Source organism: Phalaenopsis equestris, unplaced genomic scaffold (assembly GCF_001263595.1).
Source record: "Phalaenopsis equestris unplaced genomic scaffold, ASM126359v1 Scaffold000411, whole genome shotgun sequence".
NCBI lineage: Eukaryota > Viridiplantae > Streptophyta > Magnoliopsida > Asparagales > Orchidaceae > Phalaenopsis > Phalaenopsis equestris.
The window spans coordinates 492,919-520,525 of record NW_018164852.1 but is presented as its reverse complement, the minus strand read 5'-3'; the positions used below and the strand labels follow the sequence as shown (position 1 = coordinate 520,525).

Genomic DNA, 27,607 nt, shown 5'->3' with positions numbered 1-27,607 from the left:
AGCCCAGTTGTAATCCAACGGGAAGCAATTGTCGGGATCGCAAAATAAGTGGGATGATAGCAAAGAGGGTAAAAGGAAGTAAGACTAGAAGAGAGAATAACTTATTGCAGTTTACCTCGTTGGAAAGCTCCTCAGAACAGAGACGCGCCGATGGCTGAGCAAATAAGGTAGCGCGCTGATTTAGAAGAAAGAAAGGAAAAGAGGCCGTCGACAAGGCTGACTTCCGGGATAGCATGCAACTTCGATGGGGTTAACGAAGGTAAGTTTAATTCCGTCCGAAGCTCCCGGCGACTTGCTGGAATCCGAAACCCTTCCAAGGGGCTGCCTGGAATCTAATTGAAGGAGGAAGCTTAACGTAACACGGAATTCTTATGTGCATACCTGAGATTTGGAAAATTTAAATCCGAGATTTTATATTTCACCTATTTTAGTAAATTCTTTGTGGAATGTCGAATTGGGCCTCTCTATAACATGAATCCAGGAAGGCTAAAATTGCTCATATCTGACATCCTTGAAAACTCAAATATCCATGAAACGCATATGCATTAATAAATTTTCAATCCACAGCAAATCTGAATGCATGACACGGATTCGATGTAATTTTGTAAGCGAAAAATATTTAAATTTTGATTAAGAGTTTTTCAGAGCTTTAATTTCAGCAAACTTATAGTCACAGCAAACTTATAGTCAAACGAGACGGACACAATTATATCAAAATTGGTCAAATTTGAGTCAAATCAAGCTCCAATCAAGACATTAAACCACTTTTAGAGGTTTTCCGGACATATCTAGAAGACCAAACGAATGTCGAATGTAACAAACCTATAGTCGAATCGAGCATCTCAAAAATACGAATCCAACGAGCCTAAGTTTGCCCAGTTCCAACATCGTTAAGGCACTCAAATGACCATCAAACATCGTCTGATCGAAGGAAGCCCTCTGGACGTTCAATCAAAGTGATTCATATTTTTTATTAATTGCACCCAGAATACTATAAATAGAAGCCACCACTCTCATGAGAGGGAGGGGAGAGTTTGAGATTTAAGTAATAGCTTGAAGATTTGAGAAATAGCTGAAGTTCAACACCACCACCGCCAACTATCGTCAACTATCACTAACCTCTGTTAACCACTATCGATTGTCGTCGACTTTCGTCGATCGTCGTCAACCTTCGTTGTCCGCCACTGACCTCCGACAACCACCGATGTCTATCGTTGATCACAGCTAATCTCCATTGACTATTGTCGATTGTCGTCGATCACACCCAATCTCCGTCAACCACCGTTGAATGTCGTCAATCACAATCAATCATCGTCGACCACCATCGACCAAACACTAATAATCACTATCGGTCGTCACCCTTTCTCAGTGCATGTGAGCTTTCCCGCTGACACTTGTTTTCATGCAGGATTGAGTCTTTTATTTTCATATGTACTTTTTAGAGTCTAGGAGATAACCCAAGCGAAACTCATTTTATCGAGAGTATTCTTAGGTACCCCCAAGATGTAATTAACCAAGTGGGATACGTCCCCTTGGGAGTGCTATTGACCCCAGAACAGACACCTACACCTGAATCTCTGGTTATGGTACCGTCTACGTAGGTATTCATTTGCAGAAATCGGTTTAAGGTGCTTTTGCCCGATCTTGTTTGGGCGGACACTCTTAACCTATCCTTGCGAGGTTTACCGCACGTAGACTCTCAACGTTTTGTGTTTTCTCTTGTTTGTCGCATTGACGTATGTCCCTTTTTATTTGTTTCCTCTCCTTTTCAAATCATTGATCTGATTCGGCTGGGAGATTTATTCGAATAGGGGAAGTATACGATGATCGACAAGCTGACGACTCCTTTTAAACTAAAAGAGAGAAAAACGAACGAAAGCACTCAGTAACAAATTCATCAGCACATCGACGTTGAAACTTGGGATACGTCCACTTGGGAGTGCACTTAATCCCAAAACAGCCATTTACACCTGATTCTCTGATTATGGGTAGCTTGCGTAGGTATTCCTTCGAGAATTTTGGTCCAAGGTGCCTCCACCCGATCTTGTTTGGGCGAATATACTTGGCTTATTATTGTGAGGTTTGTCGCAATTAGGCACTCCAAATTTTATTTTTTCTCTTGTCGGTTGTTTTTGTCTTATATCTATCTTTTTCGGTCTTCTTCAGGTCATTCATATGACCCAGAAGAGAGATTTATTCGAATAAGAGAAGTATACGACGATCAACAGACTGGTGACTTCTTCAAAAATAAAAGAGAGAAAAACAAATGGAAATAATAAATAGATGGTGGTTTAAAACTCGTTTAAGCATCTGGCCGCTATGATCCCTACACTTAGAAGATTTTGCTTTTGGTTTGGAACAAGGTAAATTTGTAATGAAAAAGACTTGGAGATTTAATATAGTTATGTAATGAAAGGAAATTTTTGTAACCGACCAATGGAATAAGATGAAGTATGGCTTTCGGATAGTTATTTTGCTATTATTATTTTTTGCATTTTATGCACTTTATCATTTACAATATGTGGTGTGTGTGCATGAGTCGATTGCTTGTCTCTTAAGAGTCTTTTTGGTTGGCTTTGACATAGCTTCTACATGACTCAAGTCTTATTTTACCCCCATCTAATTCACTCGGTCGTTTCACCACCACAAGTTGTTTATTTCTTGAAGTCTGCTTCTAGAGTTATTTATTCAGTACTCTTCGTGAAGCTTGTCACTGTTGGGCAGGAAACCATCTCTTGAGGTTCACCTGGCTCGAGATCAAAGACAAGTTTTTTAGAAGCTTTAGTTTTGGAGGTCAACTTTTGGTGTTAAATGTCAATCGAACATCATGTGTCATTTTCGGTCATTCTGAGTAATTTCTCGATCGGACGACTTGCATCATTGTTGATTTGTTTCGAGGCATTGATGCCCGACCCACCTCTTACATTTCCTGAGTCTCGAAAATTTGTTTGGATCTCCGCCTTGGATGAACTACCCCTTTTGTTAGACTTATTAAGTGAATCCATCGCTGCTTTTGCGGAGTAACCATGAGACTCACTTCTGGGGTGATTTGTTGGGTACCCTTCATGGAGTTTGTCACTACTGAGTAGGGAACCACCTTCAAAAGATTTATCCAACTCAAGCTTATAGACAAGTTTAGGAAATTTTGTGTCACTTTTGTCGATCGGATTGTCACCTCGCACGGTGGTAATCGTTGAGACTTGCTTTCGGAGTAATTTGCTATGTACCCTTCATAGAGCTTTTTGTTGTTGGGCATGGAACAACCACTGAAGCTTTGTCTGATTTGAGTTTGGGGACAAATTTAGGATGTGTGAGAGTTGTAGGTTGTTTTGTTTGTGCTTTGTTGATCGGATGACATAGTGTTGTTATCGGCTTTATCACTCAGGTTCAATTTCCGAATGGTTATTAGGCGTCGAAGCGCATGAAAGCCTCAAGTAACCCGAGTGTCGATTGAACTTTTGGTTATACAAAAAATTAGCCAACTTACGTTTTTAATATTTCTTAAGGCAAAAAATTGCAAGCTTGTTGGAATGAAACCGCCTTTTGTTATATTTTGAGGCTCTCAATAGAAAAGCCTTTGGGACCTTATGATCATCTGACGAGCACTCATAGTAACGAGCCAATAGTTGGTCATGGTGGCAAACCTGACCTCATCAATGATTGCTCCTGTTAGTCCCCCTATTGTCGAAGGACGGTTAATTGTCTTCACGTAGAGAATGAGTGAAAGGATATGGACCGTCCTTTCGCCTCCACTAGTTATTTTACTGCGTTTTATTTTGTGGGCGACAATCAGTGATTCGAATTTTTTATAGAAAGGATTGTTGACATACTCATCGATTACAATGTGGTTGTTGGTCAGCTTTCTTTAATCAGTGCAGGCCTAGGTCATATCGAAATCATTCTCCTCTCAGCCCTTGGAAAAAGGCAACATACGTTATCGTGGGTTCCAAATTTTGCACCTCCAACATTTCTTTCTAAAATCTAGTTATATACGAGCAATAGCTCTCATTTTGCCTTTGCTTGATTAGTCAAAGGGCTTGCGAACCCTTCTACGGCTTCTGGGTGATGGCTAACTGCGCCACGAACATCCTCTTAAAATCAACAAATGAGGTAATTACTATGGATGCAATCCATTGAGCCACATGAGGCTGGCTCCTTCAACATAGTGAAAAAGAAATGACACGTCTTATAATCGATGATCCTAAATATGCAAATGATAAAATCGAAGGAGGCAATATGGTCGGTTGAATCAGTCTGACCTTTGTAAGATTCAAAAAATGGTATATTGAACTTCTCAGAGGGTCCATTGGCCGGAATTTTCCAAGAGAACACATTCTCCAGCTATATGGGAGAGTTGTATACCCGAACTAATATATATTCATCAATGCTGGCCAAGCATTGTTCTAGTACTGGGAATCTTTTGCTCTTTCTTCAGGCAACTATGCCCTTAGACCATTGGGAGCCGGTTCCTCCTAGGAGTTTTTTTTTTTTATTTCTCCATGCTACTGCTTCTTTAATGGCTTCTAACATCTGGCTCATCATCTGTTTCCTCAACTTCTGGATCTGTTGTTATACAAACTCCCATGTGCACTCCATATTCATTGTGTCTCTTTAGTGGGTTTCTTCTCTATGTTGTGCTCATTTTCTTATTGTTTGTGTGATTCATGCTCAACGCACATTTTAGGATGTTGAGTTTGAAGCTATCCTGTAAATCATACCAAAGGAATAGAATATAAAATGAAAAAGAGTGTGTGTGTGTGTGTGTGTGTGTGTGTGTGTGTGTGTGTGTGTGTGTGTGTGTGTGTGTGTGTATAAAAAAAAAATGGCTTTTTTATAACTGATTGATTAACCCTTCACTATAGAAATGACCACCCTATTTATATTCAAAGGGGGTATGAAATGTACAACTACATTCTTGCCTCTGACTTTACAAGGGCATCTCGACTTTTACAAGGGCATTATAGGATATTTTTTGTATAAAAAATAAATGAGCCTATGGCTCTGCCAGCCTATCATTCGACCATCTGAGATCAATAGTCCTTGGGTCGGTAAGATCCATTCTGTCAGCTCTATTGAGTTGGGGTAGCCGGACATCTTAGCTGTTTTTTGGTCATTCAGATCTTAACTCTGTCGGCTTGGTCAGTCGGTCAGTTGCTTTGGTCTGACGGCTGACTATCAGTCTCTAGATTAAAAACTTCTATCGCCTTGAGACTGGGTTGTCTGGCAGTGGATGGATCACCATAATCCGACGGACAACCTACTCCTAGCAGGAGGTCCACCTGAGATGTTTGTGGTGTAATGTGATGAGAACTTTTAAGATTCTTGAAGATTCTTGGGGGTCCTTGAGAGGCGGTTGGTGATGTGGCAATGAGAGTTAGGCATCCCTTCACTTGGTTAAAGCGACCTTCATTCAGTCGGCTTCAGATTCTGCTCTAAGGGAGCTGTAGTTGCTCTATGAGGCCTTTTAATCTTCAGCAAATGTGAACATTGATCTTCCTTCAGTGGGCCACCCTCGACCGCATTTTTGTCACATAGTTCATTGAATTTTTTCGAGATTCATGCAAGCACATTTTTGACACATACATTTATCAATATTTTTATACCAGCATTCAAATATAGGATGCTTACATACTAAAAACAAGCAATGGTGCGTCGAAATTAATAGCCCAAAGAATCCGTTCAATTTTGCTTGGCATGCAGAGTTGTAGGGGTGCAAACGAGCTATTCCACTCGTTTATATTTCGAGCTAAAAAAATGTGTTCGCATTCAGCTTGTTTGCTTAGCAAGCCAAACACGAGTTTTTCACAACAAAGAGTTGTTTTTTAAAACCATAATTACATAGCCATAGGATGTTAATTGTTAAGGAAGATTTTAAAATTATTATTTATATTAAAACATAATTTTAATCTAATTTAATATATTTTATTTTATTTTCTTAATTAATATTTTTAATTGATTATAAATCTTTGTAGCTCAATTATTTTTTTTAAAAATACTATTCATCAATATATAGATATATAATTGATGAGTAGTATTTCAAGCCAAAACCCGAACACGAACAAGCAAATCTTTGTTTGTATTTGACTCATTAACTTAGCGAACGAGCCAAACACAAGCTTTTTGCGAACAATGAGCCGTTTTGACAGCCCTCCAAAGTTAGCCTCCCCATCCATTTTAAAATTAGCTCAATTTAAGCATAAATCATAAAATTTCTTACCACTCTATAAACTTGTAGTCAGAATAAAATGCCACATATTTTCATATTGTATTAAATGACATCCATGTAGAAAATACTGCATATTTAACATTTTGAGCTATTGTTTTGTTCGAGTCACATACAAATAGAAGACACTTGCAAATGGAACTGATAGAAGCATTTTTTGTCTGTGCGAAGAAGCCGCGCCATCATTAGCGATAAAATTTAACCGAACAAAGTTGTTTTAAGAATTTAAAAAAAAAAAGACGAGAAATCAAACAATCCGCACCTGCATCAACCCTCGACCAGCAGATCAGATGGAGCCATTGCATTTTACGTCATACTTTAATTAAATATTGCACATGAATACCCTTGATGATGGTAATACATGCAATTATGTTGCTAAAATTTTTCTACCAATTCAGCTTATCATACAACCATATGTTTTAACAATCCAATACATAAAATGATTATATTGTTTTGTTCTTTAACATGTCAATATGTAGTATCATGCATAAGAATTGATTTCGTGAAAACTGAAGTTTTTACCAAATGTGCATTTAAGAGGCATATGAATGCCTAAAAACCATTTGGCTCATCCATGATGATTGCTCCGACGAAAATTATCTTTGAATTTATAGATGCAACTCATTCATTTTGCGAGTAGAGTTAACTTGTGTTCGTGAAGTCAGAAAGTTTTATGGAAGAAATGCAACTGTGACCATGCAGCAACTATGAGTTGCTTCATGCCCACAACTAATGTAATAATAAACATTAACTCTATCCCTTCCAGTCAGCAGAACACAACTAAAAACATGGTTGTAAGGTTTACTCTGAATCAACATTCAGATAATAAAATAAAACATTAATATGCTAAAAGTTTCTAGATGATAATGAACTAAAAAAACAGTTAAATTAGTAAGTACTCCATACCTATAGATGAGTTCATAAAACAGTTCTTAGACTCAAAATACATTGTTATCAAACTAGTTCCCATAGTGACGCAACAGAGCAGTAAGTAAATCTATTGAAAATGCCGAATATATAGCTTCAGTTCTCCATCGTGCTAGTCTCAGTCCCGGATCAAGTTCTGGACCTTTTAACAGGAGATGGGCTGCCACCACAGAAAGAAAAAAGATGGTATAAATATGAGATATATACACATATATACACCAGACAATTCTTATGTATATACATATCTAGCACCCCCACATTAATTTTTACACTCATAGCACTCAAATCTTTAAAATCACAACGAAAACATCACTTGTACTAACTTTTTCGAAGTTAAATATGTCTTTCTATGCACCATGGTGTTATAAATGTAAATATTGAACTTTAAAAGTTAGATATGTAGTTCCATAAAAATTATGGTGTACGTAAATACCAAAAAGAAAAAAAAACAAAGCCATCATACTTATATTTCGAGCATATGGGTTTGGATTGGTAAATAAATCCTCAATCCCTTTTGGTCAATGCAAACCACTACCGAATCTGAAATATTTAGCAAACACAAATCTTTTTTAACTGCTATCCATAATCCACATTTTCCTACAAAAATATGAATGATGGAAGAGTGTATGGTTGGATTCAAGTAGGGGAAAATAAACTGGTGGTTTCGACACGTACAGAAAAGATTGGAGAAGGCCTTCATCATAACAAATGTGGAAAGATTAAGATAAAATATGAGAGCTGAAAATGTACCCTTGGTTTTGATATAAATATTAATATTCTAATTTCAGTCAAATTGGACTCAACTATTGTATTCTCTTGAACTTGGTTATTTTTGCCTTTTTCCAGGTATAAATGCAATATGGTCAATTTACTGCAACTTTATACTATTTACCTTTGAGTAGTTTCTATTATAGAATGATAATAATCCTAGGATACTTCACTACTTAAATTATTCAACCATAACTCTTAGAAGTGACATTAGTATCTATACCATTAATAGATCCAAAATAAATGAATGCTTCCAGTTAGATCTATTTTTCATCCCATTAATTGCATCATCTAAGAAAAAACTTGCAACTCAACTTGAATATCATTCGTAAGCACCTCCATGTGCAAAACCAAATTACTTTTAATACTAGCCATATTTTAACAAACATTACTTCAAAAAAATAAATATTGCTTGGGGCCATTGTTATATTTTCTTCCTTAATGCACGGCAACACTTCTTATAATACTTGATCATATGCCGCTCGAAAACAATATAAAAAAATATAAAGAAATCATTTTAATATATATATATATATATATATTTTTTCATTAATCAACTTAAATTGTTTTCATAATGAATGTCACTTGCATAAAACCAAACAACTTAAAATAAACTAATAATATTTCTCGATACTAAAACGTAACTCCCAAATTTGATTGTTTTATAACTATAATAATCTAGAGCTTACCATCACACTGAAAGTATTAGAAGCCGATCTTCTTTGCCGCACAAAACTTTAATCTCTCTCAAAACTTCAAAGTATAAAACCTAAATTTGATTATTTTATCACTGCAGCAAGTTATAAAATCTCAAATGTTCGTAAGGTATTAGAAGCCCATCTTCTTTGCCGCATACAACTTTAATCTCTCTCAAGACTACATAGTATAACACCTAAATTTGATTATTTTATCACTGCAGCAAGTTATAACATCTCCAATGTCTATAAGGCATTGGGATCATTCTTTTCCAAAGCAAACACAACTTAACAGCTACAACCATGAAACATTTTTTTCTCAATAAACACCGAAACAAATCTTATCGTATTGGATCACGTGCTTCTCAAATTAAATAAAAATCATACGAAGATCATTTCTTTAGTATTATATTTATTCACTAAATATTTTAAAACAAAAAAGGCTTACATAGTAAATCTTGTGGCTTACTAAAATCAAATTGATTGTGACATCAACATAAATTTTAAGTCTATTTTATATTGCAAATCTTCATTATATGACACCTAAGTTTGGCTTATTTATAATTACAACACCCATGAGCATCTATTGTTTTTTAAATATTGACAGTAGAATGCCTCTCCTTTAATCATTAGCATCTTTTAGCCTTTAAACTTCCATTAAAAGATTTATCAATCAAACCACTTCAATGTCATGCATAATTCTTAAAAAACCTAATAACAACTCATTTGGACTTTAAAAATCAATTATGCATATTTTTCATAGCTCTCCACTTCTTTTTTTTTAATTAATTTAGAATACACATCATTAATTTATACAACATGCTCTTCTAAAATAAGTTCATCCTTACCAAAAAAAAAAAAAAAAGGTAATAATAAAAATAACTTCATCCATACAAATTACATTCAATGCTTTCTCAAAGTAAAAACTTCAATCTTTCAACCAAATCTTCATCTTTAAACAAAATATTATAATAGTTCTTTCTAATACATTTAGTAAAAAAATCTCAAAATACCTTAGTTATTGTGCTTATCAATACAGAGAGAGAAAGAGAGAATTTTTTAGAAACATCCATTTTCTTCTACATTCCCATTATAAATTATGAATGGACAACATATTATTATCTTATCTTTCCAATGTATTTAGCATGAAAAAAACTTAGTAATTATCTTTATACATAGATGAGAGAGAGCCATTAGTAATTTTTTTTATAAGGAAAACTAACTATTTTTCGTCCCTATCTTCCAACATAAAGTTTAAATGGATCCATTTTAAATCATTTTCTTTTCCCTCACCTAGGACCTGTCCTATTATGCAAATCATCAAAAACCATACTGGTTTTAGTTTGCTCATTTCTTTCTCAGCAAGCTTTCCATCTTCTAGCTCAGATTTATTTATCTTTGATCACTCTTTAAAAATACTTGTATTTTTATAATTCTCTTTAATAATATATTATCTATTTCTAAATTCTCTTAAAACTTCCAAAATATCGCCTTGATCTGTCTACTTCCGAAAATCACTCAACTTTTATGAAAACGTAAATGTGTTCCACACAATCACAAACAAAAAAATAAATAAATAAATCAGAACCACATGATAACACCAAAATTCTGTTAGACTGGAATATCTATGTTTACGAGAGAAGATTTAAGATCCGAACCAATATGGTGAAAACAAATAAATGTGCAAAAAAAATTAAAAAAAAAAGAAATCTCTTCTCCAAACCCAATTACACCCTACTTAGTTATAAAAAGAAGCTCAAATAAAAATAATAATAATAATAATAAGAGCAATGCAATTGAGATTTAACAAAAAAAAAAAACTAAAAAGAATTAAACCGATAACAATAATTATCTACTTCAGTAGCTATATAGAAAGATTACCTTCCCACAAATCTATAGAATCCGAATCATCACAAAATTCATGACAGGGATGTGATCTACGTACATGATAATAACATTACACAATAATGGAAAATATTGTTTTCTACCTTTCATTTACCTCTACTTTTTCTAATTCACTAATTTATTCAACTTCTCTAGAAACTTTCAGACTTTCAAAAAAACGAGAACTCTCTTCAGCCAATCCCAACTGCCAGATTGGATTATATTACACTAATCAGATTTTTTCTGGGCAATTATAGTACTCTATTTTCTAATCCCAGTCCCATCGCACCCCTGCAAGCCAATGATGCCTAATAATTGACATCGATCCTTTTTTTTACAATTATGAATTTCAAAACAAATCTGTTTCGAACAATTTGTAACAAAATTAAAAAAAAAAAAAAAAACTGCCCTATCCCAAAAAATAAATTGATAAATTTATCATAAAAAATAATTATTTCAAATTGAAAATGGAGCATATACCAAAAAAATTATTGACTAAAAAAAATTCTTATAATTGTCTTTTACAACACCCTATCATGCGAGATTTAACAATTCCTTCTCCAAACTCTAGGTTTTTATTGTAAGTTAATTAAATATTAATTATGATCTTCATGCTCAAATTATTTACATTCATAATATCTTGCATGATTAAATCAAAATATATTGTTACACCAGCTCCCATCCTCGGCCACCAAGCCAACATTGCCCAATACCCGAGGCATGCATATCCCAAGTCAATGTTTAGTTATTCCCCTTCGCTTTTATCGTTAAAATATAAAGAAACAGATTCCAAAACAGCTTGTTTCCTATTAAAATAATTTGTCCAAAAAAAAATTCTGAAATCTGATTTCAACTCAAAACTACATAGATAATGTATTTATCCAAAAATAGTTATTTAAGGTAAATGCATAACCAGCAATTTCTTGAATCAAACAAACGTAACACTAGCTTATCATGTACCAAAATCCGGATTGACTCAACTCTCTTTTAACAATAATTTCTTATGGTGATGAATAATTAGCATTTACATAGGTTTAAATATCACATGTCCCATGACATTGGGAAAAATATTAAAAACCTCCCTAGGTTAACCTTTCAGTCACAACCTATAAAACAAAGAGTGCCCTCGTTTGTGACACATCACAACAACAATAGCAGCAACAACAAACCTTTATCCCAATAAGTATGGTCGGCTTCCTGAATCCTTCTTCTCCATTTTGTCCTATTGAGTGTCATATTTTCATTTAATTCTAATAAATTAAAATCTTTTTTTTTATACAACATGCCCAAATCATTCTAGGTCCACCTCTACCTTTCTTACCATAAGTCGGACCTAAAGCATCTACTCTCCTAACCGGATCATCAGATGGCCGACATTTAATGTGACCAAACCATCAAAGATGACTCTCTAATCTTGTCTACCGCTCGACATATACCAACCCTTTTACGGATACACATAAAACAAAAATCTTAAAACAATAATGCCAAAGTCAAAACAATCGAAATCAATGAAAATAAAGTACTACACTTTATTAATTTACTAATGAAATTTTATAGTTCTGCCTTAAATGCTTAAAATTTAGAACTTAATCTATAAAAATGCATAAATATAATCTAATTTCATTTAAGAATAAAATGACATATAGAATGTATTCATAGCATTTCTCTATAAGGAGTTATTTGTATTTTGTTAATCCTTCCGGGGACTATACGATATTTAACTAAACCAGGAAGTACAATATATTAAATGTTTTTTACATTTCAAGCTCCAAAATATTACCCTAGTAAAACATCTTTATACTTATATTCCTCCTACTCTAGAATAGTCGCTCATAACTAATATTCTATCTTATGCATCCACAATTTCTCCAACAATCACCTTACAATCATTTCAAAAAAAAAAATCTTAAATAAAAGAAACATATTTGAGATATAACTTCACTTTTATAAATAAACAAGTAAAAGGCTAAAGATGAAGTAGGCAAAATATAATCACAAGGTTTTCCCAGATCGCATTGCAATTATAGAACAAATTGAAGAATAAAGCACTAAAAACTTTTTTCCAGAATCCTGTAAACACAAACTGATAAAAAGAAAGGAAAAAAAAAGTAAACAAATCATACTTAGAATTTACCCATAAACTTTTAACCTCTAAACAAAAAGATGAGAATAGTTGCAATATTCACCTTCGATATCGGTAGTAATCAGGGCTCCTACTACCATATGATGGTCCATTGAAATGATCATAAACCGGACTGCGCGGCCGCCGCCCATAATCGGGGCTTGGACGGTTCCTGCGGATTGGACTAACAGATCGGTCGTATGGATAGTCACCGCGCCCACCATAGCCCCTTCTAGGGCTGTCAAACCTGTCACCTCTTTCTCCATCATCCCTATGGGCATATTCAACTGAAACCACTCTGTCAAGAAGCTTGCTGCAGAAAAAGATAAAATCATTGTGATTAGATTTTAATTGGATATCAAAGCCCAAAAAGGACGATTTCTCTAAAAACATTTACAAAGAAATAAATTGTAATCAAGCTATGTGCATGCTCCTGTTCAATCTAAAATGAATGGGATGATAAATTGATTTATGATTTTTAAAAAGGGGGATTTACCTGCATACCACTTAAAACATTATTATTTACACACTTTAACTCCAAAAATTCATATTTACATACCTAACACCGTAAATATGTCAAAAAGAAAACAAACATATCACTTTATGTCCTTTACGGTCTCTTCCGTTTGCCATCCAATCATTCTAGTTGCACTCAGGAACAGCTCCCAAATGATTCTACTCTATCTCATCTCCGATTTTTCCTTCAGAGCTCCTCTCTCTCCACTGGGCTGCTCCAGCCGGCAACACATCGAACATCAATGCAATTACAGATCTCACCTCTGTCAACACGCAGCCCGCTCTACTCAGCTGTTGCTCTCCTTCTCCAGCAACACCTCCTACCTGGAACCTTGCAAACGGCAGCAGCAGGTGACTCCAGTGACCAACCCAGGTCCAGTTCAAGCCATTCTTTTCACACCAAACAGTCGGCCTCACCTCAGTCACACCATCCCGCAAGCTTCAACTGCTTTGTGCTCTCAAGCAGAATTGCAGGCCACCTCCCTATTCGACACTATCCTGAGCGTTCCTTCACAGCCTAAAATCGCTGCTTGGAGAGAAGTACCGAACAGAGTTGGCGGAGATGGTGAACGATGGGAAGTGGTATATTTGTTCTATTGACATGATTAGCATGGTATGTATGTAAATATGAACTTAGATGTTTGGTATGTAAATAATAATGTTTTAAGAGGTATGTATGTAAAACCCCCTTAAAAAACAAATCTGTACACCTGCCTTATTTTAAATTTAAAAGAAACAGGCCTTGGAAATAAAATAAAATAACTGAAACAGCGACAAACTATGATCAGATAAACCTTGATTAAGAACCAATAAAGATGAAATTATAAAGCATGCGGACCCAATCTTCCAATCCAACAGATATAAAGATTAATTGGCCAATGGGAGTTCTACATGGAATCAGTTGGAGTAGAAATTTAATCAATGTTAAATTGATGTGTTTCAAATGAATAAAGATTAAAAGAAAAATACTATTATGATGACTTCAACAGGCAAATCATACAAATAACTAAAATAAATATTACATAATAAAATGTTCTCGATAATCATAGTGCAAGTAACCCAAGAAGCAATGAAAGATATTGATATTGTCCTTGATGAAGTGTATACTAATTTAAAAGCACAAATCATCAAATTAAGTGAGCAAATTGGTCTAAACGAACAATTGCTCATCCGATAACCTTCTATTTCATTGCATGGTCAACCCTCAATGTGTTCTTTGTTAAAATACCCCTTCTACATTTGCAGCTGTTATCTTGTTAACACAAAAGTTGTGTTATAATGTTCAACCCTCAATGTGTTCTTTGTTAAAATAACCCTTCTACATTTGCAGCTGTTATCTTGTTACCACAAGAGTTGTGTTATAATGTTCTTTGTTAAAATACACGAGACATTCTATGTTTTCAACGAAACTAAATTATCATCAATGCCTTTTGAGCCTGTTTCATAATTGAGTTGAGAGAAAATTTCATTAAATGCACGAATAAGGTGGCTTGGCGCTTGAACTTAATCTTTGCACAACAAAATTAGAATGGTCAAGAACAGGTAAGACTAAAGTAAGAATGGGAGTGTACAGGATAAATAAAAGGTAATATGAACATATGGGGGCTTGGGTATTTATGTGAATGACATAAATTAAAAGGATACAAAACAATAAAAGTAATTGAGTGAGTGCAACTGCACCCCTTCTATATTAACAAATCTGCCAGACATTGGAATGCAATGTTATTAGAAACAATGCACAAACACATTCAAACCTCAATGATGTTGTCGGATTCTGAAATAGAAAACATATTGGTTGTAATTAAGGCTGTCAAAAAATCTAGTTATGTGTTGGGTTCGTCAATGAGTTCGTGTTCGATTCGTTCGACAAGTAAACTAAACAAACGTGAACAATTTTTTTCGTTCAGTTAGTTAAACAAACCAAACAAAACAGTGATGCGTTCGTTCGTGTTCGAATCGTTATTGTTCGAAATATAAAATAATTTAAAATAGTTATATATAAAAAATTTATGATATTTTAAAAAATTAAATTTTATAAATTATAATATATAATAAATAATAAATTAATAATAACAATATATTAATATACTAATATACTAATATAGATGTAATATTAGGATGTCAAACTGACTCGTTGTTCGCGAACAGCTCGTGTTCGGCTCGATAATATTAGGATGTCACACTGACTCGTTGTTCTCGAACAGCTCGTGTTCGGCTCGTTAAGTAGTTCTTGTTTGACTCATTCGTAAAGTAAACGAGTCGAACACGAATAAGTTTTTAAAACTAGAATCATAAATATGCTGAACACGTACAACCCTTTGTTCACTAGTGTTTAGCTCTGTAATGGACACCATGTTCATGTAAATTAAGAGAATGGAATAAGAGAATTTAAAAGAAACCTCATGTTTGTGCATTCAAGTGCCTTTGTGGCTTCCTCTTGGCTATCAAATTGCACAAATGCAAAATTCCTCCGAATCCGAACATTAAGAACTTTGCCATACGGTTCAAAGTGCCTTTCAATATCACGAGTTCTTGTGCGGATTGGATCAAAATTTATAACAAACAGAGTTTTTGTCGGCCTTGTGTTCGCCATTCCCCTCACGTTATCCCGGTAACGTCCGCGTTCTCCCTGATGAAAATGCACCCATAAATCAACTCATATCAACAACATTTCAAGATGATCATTGTCGAGTATTCAATAACTGAATACAGATGATGCAAAAAAAACTATAACAGGTGGATCAACAGCAACTTAAGAATTAATAAGTTGAGATAATTACCCTAGACCACTCAACTGACAGCCTGCGCTTGCTATATCCAAATGGTGCATTATCAAGACTTCTAATTGCATCCTCAGCATCACGCTCATCCTCATAATAAACAAAAGCAAACCCTGCAAGATGTTAGAAAAATGAGTGATAGAACCATTACTTATATTCATTCCCATTGCCAGAAACACTACCACATCCAAGCAGTTCAATTATTCCCACTAAAAAAAAGATAAATACTACACCTGATGAAATTTGTCAAAAATGAAGTCCTTGTAAGATGAGAGACTAAAACATGGTATCTTATAAGTTTAATCCATGGTCAGTAGTCATTGCTGAGCATGCTTCACCATTGTAGAGAAGGCATTCAGCAGGCACGGCATGATGGAACGGCTCTTCAGCAATGACGTTCTGGCAATGGCAACTTTAGACTATGCAGGTATGAGAAACAGGTGATCATGTGAAGGAAATAAAAGATGTCGGTGGTTAATGGTGGGAGCTGATAACCGGCAGGAAGGTTTCCTTTGGCATGGGAGGTTGGAATGGAAGATAGAGAGCCCAAGATAGAGCTCAGGTTCCTTAACTGCCTCCTGCGTCAAAACAAACATTTAAATATAGACGTCCTTTTTGCAGATATTTAGTTCTTGGTCTTAGAAGATGAATTAGTTTCTCAAAAGGATGGTGATATATGTCACCATGGTGAAGCTACAAAGCTAGTTCCTATTAGGTCTCCGGAATTAAGAAAATAATAGGTCAATTAGTTTTGCAGCACCAACAACGCATTCAAGCACATTCATAACAACAACAGACTGGAAGAAGACGATTCACTATTTTTCTTATTTATGACTGTTATTTAAGACTATTTAGAGTATTGAATTAATAAAAATCTGTGTGGCTCTACTATAAATTGGAAACTTTCAATAATAATAGAATAAACCTGAATCTGAAAAGATTTCTCCAGATTATACAACTGGAAGGATGAAAGTCGCACGAAAATACCCATTAAATAAAGAAGCTTCAGATTCAGGCTCTGCGGTGAACCCTACAGCCGCTTGTTTCACGATAGTCCTCCCAATGTTTAGGATTCATCGAGATTAATCTATAGACTATAGTATTATAAGTTTTGTTCTTGAAGAAAAAGTCGAGTCTACTTTCCCTGATTAGGATTGCATCTGGTAGTTTCCAACATAAAACGCACTTACATTCACGATTTTATGCTTCAGGAAACCCTGATCTATATTTTGATTCTTGAAATGAAAAGAATAATAACACCAGTTCATAACAAACTGAAGATATCAGAACTACAAAAATCTATGCCTTCGGTGCTGATTAAAAGGATGAGATAGAGGAGGGAATTGAAGACGTGAACCATTGACTTACCAGATTTCATGTCGATACGATCAACTCTTCCATATCTGGAGAAAAGCCTCTCCAGGTCTGAATGGCGAGTTTCGTACTCGAAATTTCCGCAGAAAACAGGCCTCATCATCGAATCAAGTCAGATACAGCCTAAGCCTAAGTCTGAAAGAAAATGCAAATGGACAGCATAATAACAAGAAAACTTGATTCCAAATGGCAGGAATTGAGTAGAGGTAAAAAAATATTACCAGGACCAGTCTTTCGACTCGAAACCCTTAACGTTTCAGGGAGGATGGATCCTTGGAGCGATAGCGACGAATGGGAAGAAATTTTGCGACGACAAAAATTAGGGCGTCATTCGGGCACGTGAACGGTTTAAATAGAATTTAGGGGGTTTTTTTTATTGTTGGAAAAACACTCCAAACTCATATTAAAAGAAAATATATTATAACTGCACCATCACTTGAATATAGCACAACATCAACACAATTCAAATAAAAAGCAAATTCTAAGAAGATGAGAATCCTTAAAAAAGATGAGGAAAAACTTGAAGAACCACCAACTTCATATATAAGTAAATTCTAAAAAAAATCCTCCAATTAATAATCATTTCAGCAGTAAAACAGCCTCCACAAAAAATTATCAGCTTCAATGATTCAAACATACCTCTAATAGCAGGATCATCCAAACTAAAAGCAATCAAAAGAAAAGAACTATCAACTAACAGCAACTAAAACAAATAATATTTAGGAGTGAAACAACAAGCAAGAGATGTTTCACTAGATCCAACAATGACCCAATAGTAGGATCCCAAAAAAAACAACAACTAGAACCTGAAAATATAAAATCAAAAACAATACCAAATAAGAGGAGAACAACCAACAACAACAACTCTCAAGCCAAGAGCTCTACAAAAGGGAAAACCCCCATGCACAACCGACAGCCAACCAAAAACCACTCAAGAAAAAATAACAACCAACAGAAAAACATCTGAGTCAATAATAACCAAAGAAGGAACCTCCAGCAACAACAATCAAAATGGAGAACAAACTAAGAGACAACTAACAACCAACAAATAGGAACATAACCAAAGCCAACCACAACTCAAGAGGAGAAAAAAAAAGATAATAGCTTAGCTTAACCATCAACCAGTCTTAAAATATTCATCCAATTCAAAGAAAATAAGAACTTGGTTTAATGAAATACTCACTCATAGAGATAAATTCATTAAGCGATTAAGTTTAAAAACCATGCTTAATGAATGAAAAACTATAGATGGTTCAAACCAAGTAGAATTTTTAGAGAATTGTTAATAATCAAAAAAAAAGATGATATACATCATAAAAAATTAAAAACAACACCAAGACTATGAAAAAGTGAAGTATCCAAAAACAACAAAACATCTTCTCAATAAGCATGTCAAATAAGAAACTTCAAAATAATACAAAACCACTAGCAAACCAAACAATCGACCACCAGCGAAAATAACATCTAGATAAGATGAAGTAACACCAGGAAAGGAAAAAAATAAAATAGCACACTCAACCAATGTCCAGTCCCAAAATATCCAACCATATTTAATAGAATGGAAAATGCTTGAGAACAGGAAATGGTCAACCAAAAACAAGAGTTCAGACTAACAACAACCTAGGAAGAGAACCACCAACAGCCAACAATTAAAACAAAGAAAAACTAAGAAACAAAATAGCAAAACTAACCAATCTCTAGACCCAAAAAAGTGCAACCAACCATAATTCAATTCCAAAATATCCAATCATATTCAAAAAAATAGTAAATATTTAAGAAAAGGAAAAGATCCACAATAAAGAAAAGCTCTGGCCAATAGCAACCAGAGAAAAGAAGCATCAACTAACAACAATCTAACCAAAGAACAACCAAGAGAAGAATATGAACCAACACCAAAAGAAACAACACTAGAATCAATAATAACAACAAATGTCTAACCAATCATTCTCCAATCCCAAAATATTTAACCATATTCAACAAAGAATTGTGAGTTTGAGAAAAGGAAATGTACAACCAAAACCAACCAAAAAAACAAAACACCAACTAAAACCTCTGCAAAGAAAGGTCTCAAAAGTTATAAAAATAAAAAATACAAATAGGAATATTTCTTGTGAATTTTCAATTTTTACTCTTATAAATGATTAATCAGTGAATATAATGACTTGGACTATCAAAACAATAATAATTATTTTTGAAAATTCTTGAATTTATTTTAAACTAAATACTTTATGTTGCAACTTGTAAAGCAAAAAAGATGAAATATTTTTTTAAATTTTGTAAAAGATATTATGAGAATGATATAAAACTTAAATATATTAGGGGGGGGCTATAAAAAATAATCAAAAGACACACACATATTTAATAAATAATCTGTAAAGAGCATCCAAGGAAAAAGATGCTAATGAGTTTCTAACTCATTGCCACAAAGCACACAAATCTTATTAATATTCATAACCTTTAAGAGAAAAAATATCACAAGGTTTTAAACTACAATGAATAATTTTTCAAGCATGAATAACATATATAATAAAATGACCTTTAAACCAAATAAGCTTAAATCAATCAACACAAGCTAGATGATTTTATAAAAATGACTAAACAGTCTTATAGGAATAAGAGTTAACTTGATCCCAAATACAAGAATGATCATTAATAATAGGAAAAGAAGTAATAACTTTCAAACAATTAATAGGAGCATTATTGAAAAGGTCTAAATTCCAATTTCCTTCATTAATAACCTCCATGAAAAGTGCAATTTGAGAAATATTAAACCAATTTAGGGGTTTTTTGGTTTTATATTTTTCTCCTTTTTTAGAGGAAAGTGGGGGTAATTTAGGGGTGTAACTTGAGTGAGATGGAGCTTGTTTGGTTTTGACACGTTTAATTTTTATTTTGTTAATGTTTGAGATAGCTCTTATAGTAACCTATTCGTGTTCGGCTAGAATCAAATTTATTTGTTCGAATTAAACTTGTGTTATAGAAGTTTTAAATATTAATTCTAACTTAGGCTCAAAATAAATTTAAAATAATAATTTAATTTATTTTAAATTATTTTTAAAAGAAATAAAAAAATTAATAATTTGTGCTTTAGATAATTGACATGAAACTGAAAATTCAAATTTTTTTTTTTGCATTTGTGATATAATGCTAATCTCATTGCTCTTGAAGTTCTGATGTGGGGCTGACAATGTTGAATTGTTGGAAAGAGTATAATGGAATGATAATCTATTTGCTCTTGAAGTCTCGATGTGAGACTAACTTAATGTAGAAGAATTGGGAGGAATCAGAACTGGCCAGAGTAATTTACATGCATACCAACAAATTCTTAAAAATTTAAATATGTTGCAATTATCATCACTAATTAACATGCTGAGATTATTGAAAATATGAGAGATAAAATTCATGATATATTAAATAAAAATAGATAAAACCCTACTTTGGAGTTTAGATGAATTCTTTATTTATAGTAAGAAAAATGTCTAAAATGTGTTTTTTTGCAAATTAATTTTACAAATTTAAAAAGTGGGATTATGATCATGAAGATGAAATTATTAAAATAAAACTATCACAATAAGAAATAAATAGACTTAATGCTCTTGAAATTAATAATGAAGAATCTTACGATGCTTAAGAAATAAGCTTACTTAATGATAATGAAAGACTTAATTTTTGACAAAAAGTTATTATGCAAAAATAGTTTATAACTATTAAATTAACAATCTATAAATTTAGGATAATTAATCCCAAAAAAAATATTATAAATGAAATGAATATAATTTATAAAAAAAAACTCTTCATATTAATTCCATAAAAGAATAAATTAATATTAAGAAAATTCAATAATAAATTTAGGATAAAAAAATTCAAGCCAAAATTACTGGTACCACAAGAATTGTAAAATGAAATTTATGGAGATAATCAAATAGCTTTTTGGGAACAAAAGAAACATATTGCATAAAATTACCATATGAAGAATAATTTAATAAAAAATTACCATATGAAGAATAATTTAATAAAAAAGATATTCTCACTAAAGCTAAGCATGTCAAATGAACAATATTTATCTAGAATTATGCAAATGAAAAAAAATGGTTATTAATAAAAAAAATCGAAATTTATAGTCTAAGTGGAGTTGCACTGCATTTTATATTGAAAATTATTGTTAAAACAAATGAGTTTACCCTAGAATTGTTACCAATTATAAACCCTTACATAATGTTTTAAAATGGATTAGACAACCTACAACTAACTAGAAAGATTTATTTATTCATTTTTGCATAATATTGTTTTTTTCTTGAAATTTGATCTTAAATCACTATATTGGCTGATTCAAATTAAGGAAAAAGATCAAAGTAAAACTGAATTTACAATCCCTTTTTGATATTATGAGTGTAATGTCATGTCATTTTGGTTAAAAAAGTGCACAATGTGAGTTTTAAAATATAAGAAATGAAATATTTAATCTTTATTTTTCATATATACTTATTTATATCGATGATGCTCTATTTTTTTCTAATATAACTAAATTACATATTAAACTCATTAATATTTTTAAATGACTTGCTAGGAAAAATAAAATAGTTATTTCACCACCAAAAATTAAGACAATGAAAAAGCAAATACATTTTTTAGGGCATAATATTTCATATTCTTCCATAGTGTCTATTAATGGCAACATAGAATTTGCTAATAAATTTAATAATATTAATAATAATAAAATCTAACTTTAAAGGTTTTTAGGTGCTTTAGATTAAATTTTTTCTTTAAAATTGTTTCATGTTGCAGCTCTTAGTAACACCAAAGTTGTTAAGAAAATTATACAAGATGTTAAAAAGTTATTTTGCATTAATCTAGTTCATCTATTTATAAATTGTTGAAACAGATGCATCTAATATTGGTTAAAATGATATATTAAAATAAAAATTAACGCCATCTTCTAAGGAGCTAGCTTGATTCGCTTTTGATAGATGAAATCCTACTCAATCTAGATATGTTATTATTAAATTAGTAATGTTTGTCATAATTAAATCTATTTCAAAATTTCAATATAATCATCTTAATTCAATTTTTTTGTAAAGAATAGATTGTTGTGTAGTTAAATCATTTTTTCTTAAAAACATTAAAAATTTAGCTTAGATAAATATTTTTGCTTATTGACAAGCTCAATTATCATTTTTTTATTCTTATATAGAATATATCGAGAGAAACTAACTATCTGACTGATTTTTTAATGCACAAATTTTTTGCAAGGATTGTTAAGCGTGGATAACACCCAATGAAAAGTGTTCAATGAACCTTCCAATTATACTTGCAATGGAGGGATGGATAAGGGGTCATTGAAATCCATAGAATGATAAATGCAAACACAAAATTTTTGCAAGGATTCTCAAGGGTGGATAACACCCAAAGAAAAGTGTTCAATTAACGCTCTTAATTATACTTATAGTAGAGGGAGGGAAAGGGGTCATGCAAATTCATCTCTCATAATGTTCAATTTAACTTAATATATCAATGAACATCTCAAAGCTAATCAGCATGAGCATCATCTTCTTAATTAAATGAAAATTATTCTAATTATAAAACATACTATGAAATCTTTGAATCAGAATCTAGTATATGCACCAAAGATTTATTTGTCACATATTAGATATTAACAATGGTGATTATCATCTTACTTGGAACGGTATTTAGATAATAGTTTTTTTCTCAATAATATTGTTATGATGAAAATATGTATGAAGTCATCCTGCTTTCTTTAGAATGTGTAGAAATTCAAAATAGTTATGACAAAGAAAAAATAATAATTATATATAGTAAAGCCACTATTCATTGAATCCTTAATCCTAAAGCATGAGGTCTTACTCCCTATCAAATCAAATCCATTGAATATAAAAATTTAGAACCTAACTATCATATAACACTTTTATTTAATTATTAGACTTATATTGAGACAATGCATAAGTTTTTTTTTTTAAATCAATCATAATAAAAACATTACACTACCAATTTTATTAGTGGTGAGATAATTGTGGTGTTATTTTACAAATTTTTCATGCGCCAACAAATAAGAGTATTCATAATGGGTAGAATATTCTTCTTATATTTCAAAAATCTCTGTTTACACATTAATTAGTGGTCAAACATAATTATATTTTTTTCGCTCAATGTCAAATCCTGTGGTCTGGTCTTAAAATTTAGAAATTCAACATGATTAAAAAAAATTATTTACTTAAAAATTTTACAGAATGATGGGCAACTATTATACTTGAAGTAAATGTTAAATATTGTAATACTATGATCCTTATGAATAAATCAAATATTTCATAAAATCATTCTAAAAATAAATTTCATTAAAATCACTGCATAGCAAACTTAGAAGAAAATTTACTAAATAATCAACAAAAGAAATTAAAAAGCAAATGAAAAAACAAATTAATGAATTATTATGAAAAGAAGAGGAAAAAATGAATCAAGATGATAAGACAATTGTGGTCCGCGAGAATCTACGAAAAAGTTTAGAAGACATATACATGACAATTATTCATAAAAATGAATAATTCATAATCATGTAAGTAAAAAAAGTGACCCACCACTAATTACCACACCAATCAAGCTATGTTTTTTAGCACTATCGAGCTCAAAAGTTTAACAAATGGCTCCATCCTTAGATTTAAACTCTCATTACAACTATCATACATGGATTTCAAAATCCATCTCTCATGATTTTAATCTTTTAATTAAATAAAATCAAAATTTAATGACTGATTAATTCAAAACACCCTTTTTCAAACTTCATAAAGTTATAGGTTTCCAAAATATAAAATATAAAAACATATTAAAGAAAGTGCATGGATGGATGCATTAAGACTTCAGTGGGACATATGAAAGCAAATAGCTAGTATTGATTTGAATAGTCATCACCTGATAATTATAACAAACCAATGACTTAGGATTACATTATATATAGACATTTTAATGCAGCTTGTATAATATGATTAATTCAAAACACCCTTTTTTAAACTTCATAAAGTTATAGGTTTCTAAAATATAAAATATAAAATATAAAATATAAAAATATATCAATGAAAGTGCATGCATGGTTGCATTAAGACTTAAGTGAGACATATGAAAGCAAATAGCTAGTATTGTTTTGAATAGTCATCACCTGATAATTATATCGAACTAATGACTTAGGACTACATTATATATAGACATTTTAATGCAGCTTGTATAACCCCAATAGATTATTTGAAATGAGAAGTTAATATTTGAGAATGAAAATTCTACAAACCTTTTTTACTTAATTATTCACTCATTTTATTATCCAAATTTATACATTTTAAAATTCAGTTCATTGCATTTTATTTACTCATTTGAAAAAGTAAATACTATTTATCTCCAAATAAATTTTAATTATAGTGAAAATTCTACAAACCTTATTTTTTTTCTTAATTATTCACTCAATTTATTATCCAAATTTATAAATTTTAAAATTCAATTCATTGCATTTTATTTACTCATTTGAAAAAATTAAATACTATTTATCTCCAAATAAATTTTAATTATATGGGATATTTTTATACATATTATGTAACATCTTAATTTTATATTAGATAATACAATGTAAAAGATTTTAAATTACAGAGGTGACTACTACTTGTTCAAAAAATAGTTGTAAAACATCCTTATCGGCACTATTTTTGGTGTGGGGTTTGCCCGTACGTTGTTCCAAAAATAGTTGTAAAACATCCTCTTGGATAAGCAGCTTCTCAGGTGTTGTCATAAAGCTGCTAATTGAAAAACGAGAGTTTGTTTGGGTAATTTGTTGTGTTACAGCTCTTTCTAATTAAAAAAAATATTTTACCCTTATATATGTAATATATCAGAATAACAATAATTTTCAAAATAATTATAACAGAATAATATAAAAAATCATGTTACACAAAATTTTGGTGGAGTGCAAAATACTCTAATACGTTAAAAAGTAATTAGTCATTTCATGTATTAACTATAATAATAAGAACAACCAAATAACCAAAAAAACATATAACTGATTTTTTTTTCATGTATTGAGTATCAAGTCTTTGAGATAATATCTTCTCCATGATAACATCTCTTTTGACCTGGTCACTATCTGGAGCAAAGTCATCTGTGCCATCAATCCAAAAATAATTGAATTCTTTAGGTGTCATGTTTTTGGGACAACAGTAAAATCTAATATGGTCGTTGCATTTCTTTCTTGATTGGCCATCAACACACCACATATCACAATGACAAGATGGAACTCTCAAATTATCTGATGCTCTAGAACTCATGTTTCATATGATTGTAATACATTACGACTTTAATTGATAAAAAAAGTTTGATATGCAATAAAAACATTAAAAATTTAAACATTTTCAGAGTTAAGATGTATATCTTTCATAAAATTAAACAGATTCTAAAAACCTTACGATCAATGTCCCAGCATTTCAAATTTTGGAGGGTTAATGAATTTTCTTGTTGGGAATGTGGCACGAAGAAAAATTGATTAAGATGTATATCTTTCTAAATAATTTTAATTTCCTCATAAGTTGACTAAATACTGCATCACAAAAAAATCTAACAGTTGAGGGCCTACATCTGCATGTTAATACTCTCGTGTTCATGACACTGCAAGAGTATTACATGGTAATAGAATAGACATTAGAGGAGGAAATCTAACAGAACAAATGTTTTTTTTAGTCAAATAAATTGAACAATATCATCATAATATCATAAAAAAACCATGATGCCAATAGAGTGCCATTGGAATTAACATCAATATATAACTGGAAAACCGCCAGAATAACAACACAACACCACAAGAATACCACCAATAAAACACCAGAATACCATTAACAAAATACTAGAATACCACCAACCACCATAGTACCACCAAAAAGCCAAAAAAAACCAAAAAAATATCATTAGAATGCAAATAAAATACTACCAAAATACCACAATAATACTATCAGAAGACCACTAATATATCATCTTAATACCACCAAAACACAACTATAATACCGCCAAAAATATGTGGCGATATTCTGCTGGTATTGTGGTTTAGTGGTATTCTGGCGATGAAAGTTGATGTAATTTTTTGTGGTATTAATGTGGTATTCTGGTCATATTTCGATGGTGTTGTAATGATATTCTGATGGTATTTTGGTGATATTCGGATGGTTTATTAGTGATCTTTTTGGTATTTTTTGGTGGCTTCTTTGGTGGTATTCTGGTGATGATCTTGTGACATTCATTTTGTAAAGTGATGTCAATTATTTTGATAGTATGGCGGTGTTGTGATGTATTATTTGTAAAAATGTAGCACTGGTATTTTGGTGGTATTGTGTCCTAGTTGGTATATGGGTTTCTTCAGTTAGTGGTAATTATTTGAAATATTGTGTTATTTTTGGCTCTCTTATGGTGTTATTGTGGTTTTCTTACGGTGGACTTGAGATTAGTGTGTTAATATTAAAGTTGTGTTATGATGTTAATATAATGACATTATGGTGCTTCATGAAGGTACAACGGGTTACTTGGAAGTAATTTTTACATTATTTATTCTCGGAAAGCTAAACAATGATATGAAATAGTATTTTGAATTTTTTGATGGTTTTATGTTTTCCAAACACATTGAACATAAGAAAATCTTATTGTTTCAATATTATAAAGTCAACAGTACATATAATGAGATACTTGTATTAAACGAATGACTATAAATGAAGGATTAAACTTCTCGGTTAAAAAAAAGATGAACCCTAAACCTTAAATAAGTAAAGTCTCATTGTTTACTTCTTTGGTTTCTTTTTTTTCCTCTTTGTTATTTTTTTTCCTCCATTGTATCCATTACAACTAACATAAAAATCTAAGCATTGTATATTGAACAACAAAATTAGTTTAGAGGATTTTACAACCAAAACTAGCTAGAAAATATGTAAACCTTATTAGACAGAGTCCTGAGTCCTAATGTCTAAGTGACGGTGTCGAAACACCAGTGTCAAAATGCAGGTGATGAATACACAAAATCCTCTGATGTGTCTAATGGCGAAGAAGCTTAGCTCAAAGCTCAGCCGAGTTAAAATTAGTTCAGTTTTGAAAACCCGAAACGCTCGGGGTCCTCGGAGAAAGAGAACCGAAAATCTCAGAATCAGCTCATAATCTCACATCAGTATGAATGGACAACACATTTCTTAGAAATATTCAGGCGGTATTTGGGCCGGGTCGTGGGAAAATACACTTTTTTATTTTTTTTTAAGGTGGTGGAAAGTGGATCCATCATTTTACAATATGCTTCACA

General features: G+C 32.1%; 2 protein-coding genes across 2 annotated transcripts in view; both read right to left on the bottom strand.

Moving 5' to 3' along the window:
- Positions 1-482, bottom strand: part of LOC110027010 (DNA-directed RNA polymerase III subunit RPC10-like) — a gene marked incomplete in the record, with an annotated part of 37,236 nt that extends 36,754 nt beyond the window's left edge. Inside the window, 1 exon segment of the mRNA XM_020728268.1 lies at positions 116-482.
- A 6,530-nt stretch (positions 483-7,012) lies between these two features.
- On the bottom strand, positions 7,013-17,612 carry LOC110027022 (serine/arginine-rich splicing factor RS31). Its single transcript, XM_020728282.1, has 6 exons — positions 17,511-17,612; positions 17,284-17,424; positions 15,916-16,028; positions 15,535-15,764; positions 12,684-12,932; positions 7,013-7,310 (listed from the first exon to the last, which is right to left on the bottom strand). The coding sequence occupies exons 2-6, from the start codon at positions 17,390-17,392 to the stop codon at positions 7,280-7,282; spliced, it is 732 nt and encodes a 243-aa protein (XP_020583941.1). The 5' UTR covers positions 17,393-17,424; positions 17,511-17,612; the 3' UTR covers positions 7,013-7,279.
- Positions 17,613-27,607: the final 9,995 nt, after the last annotated feature.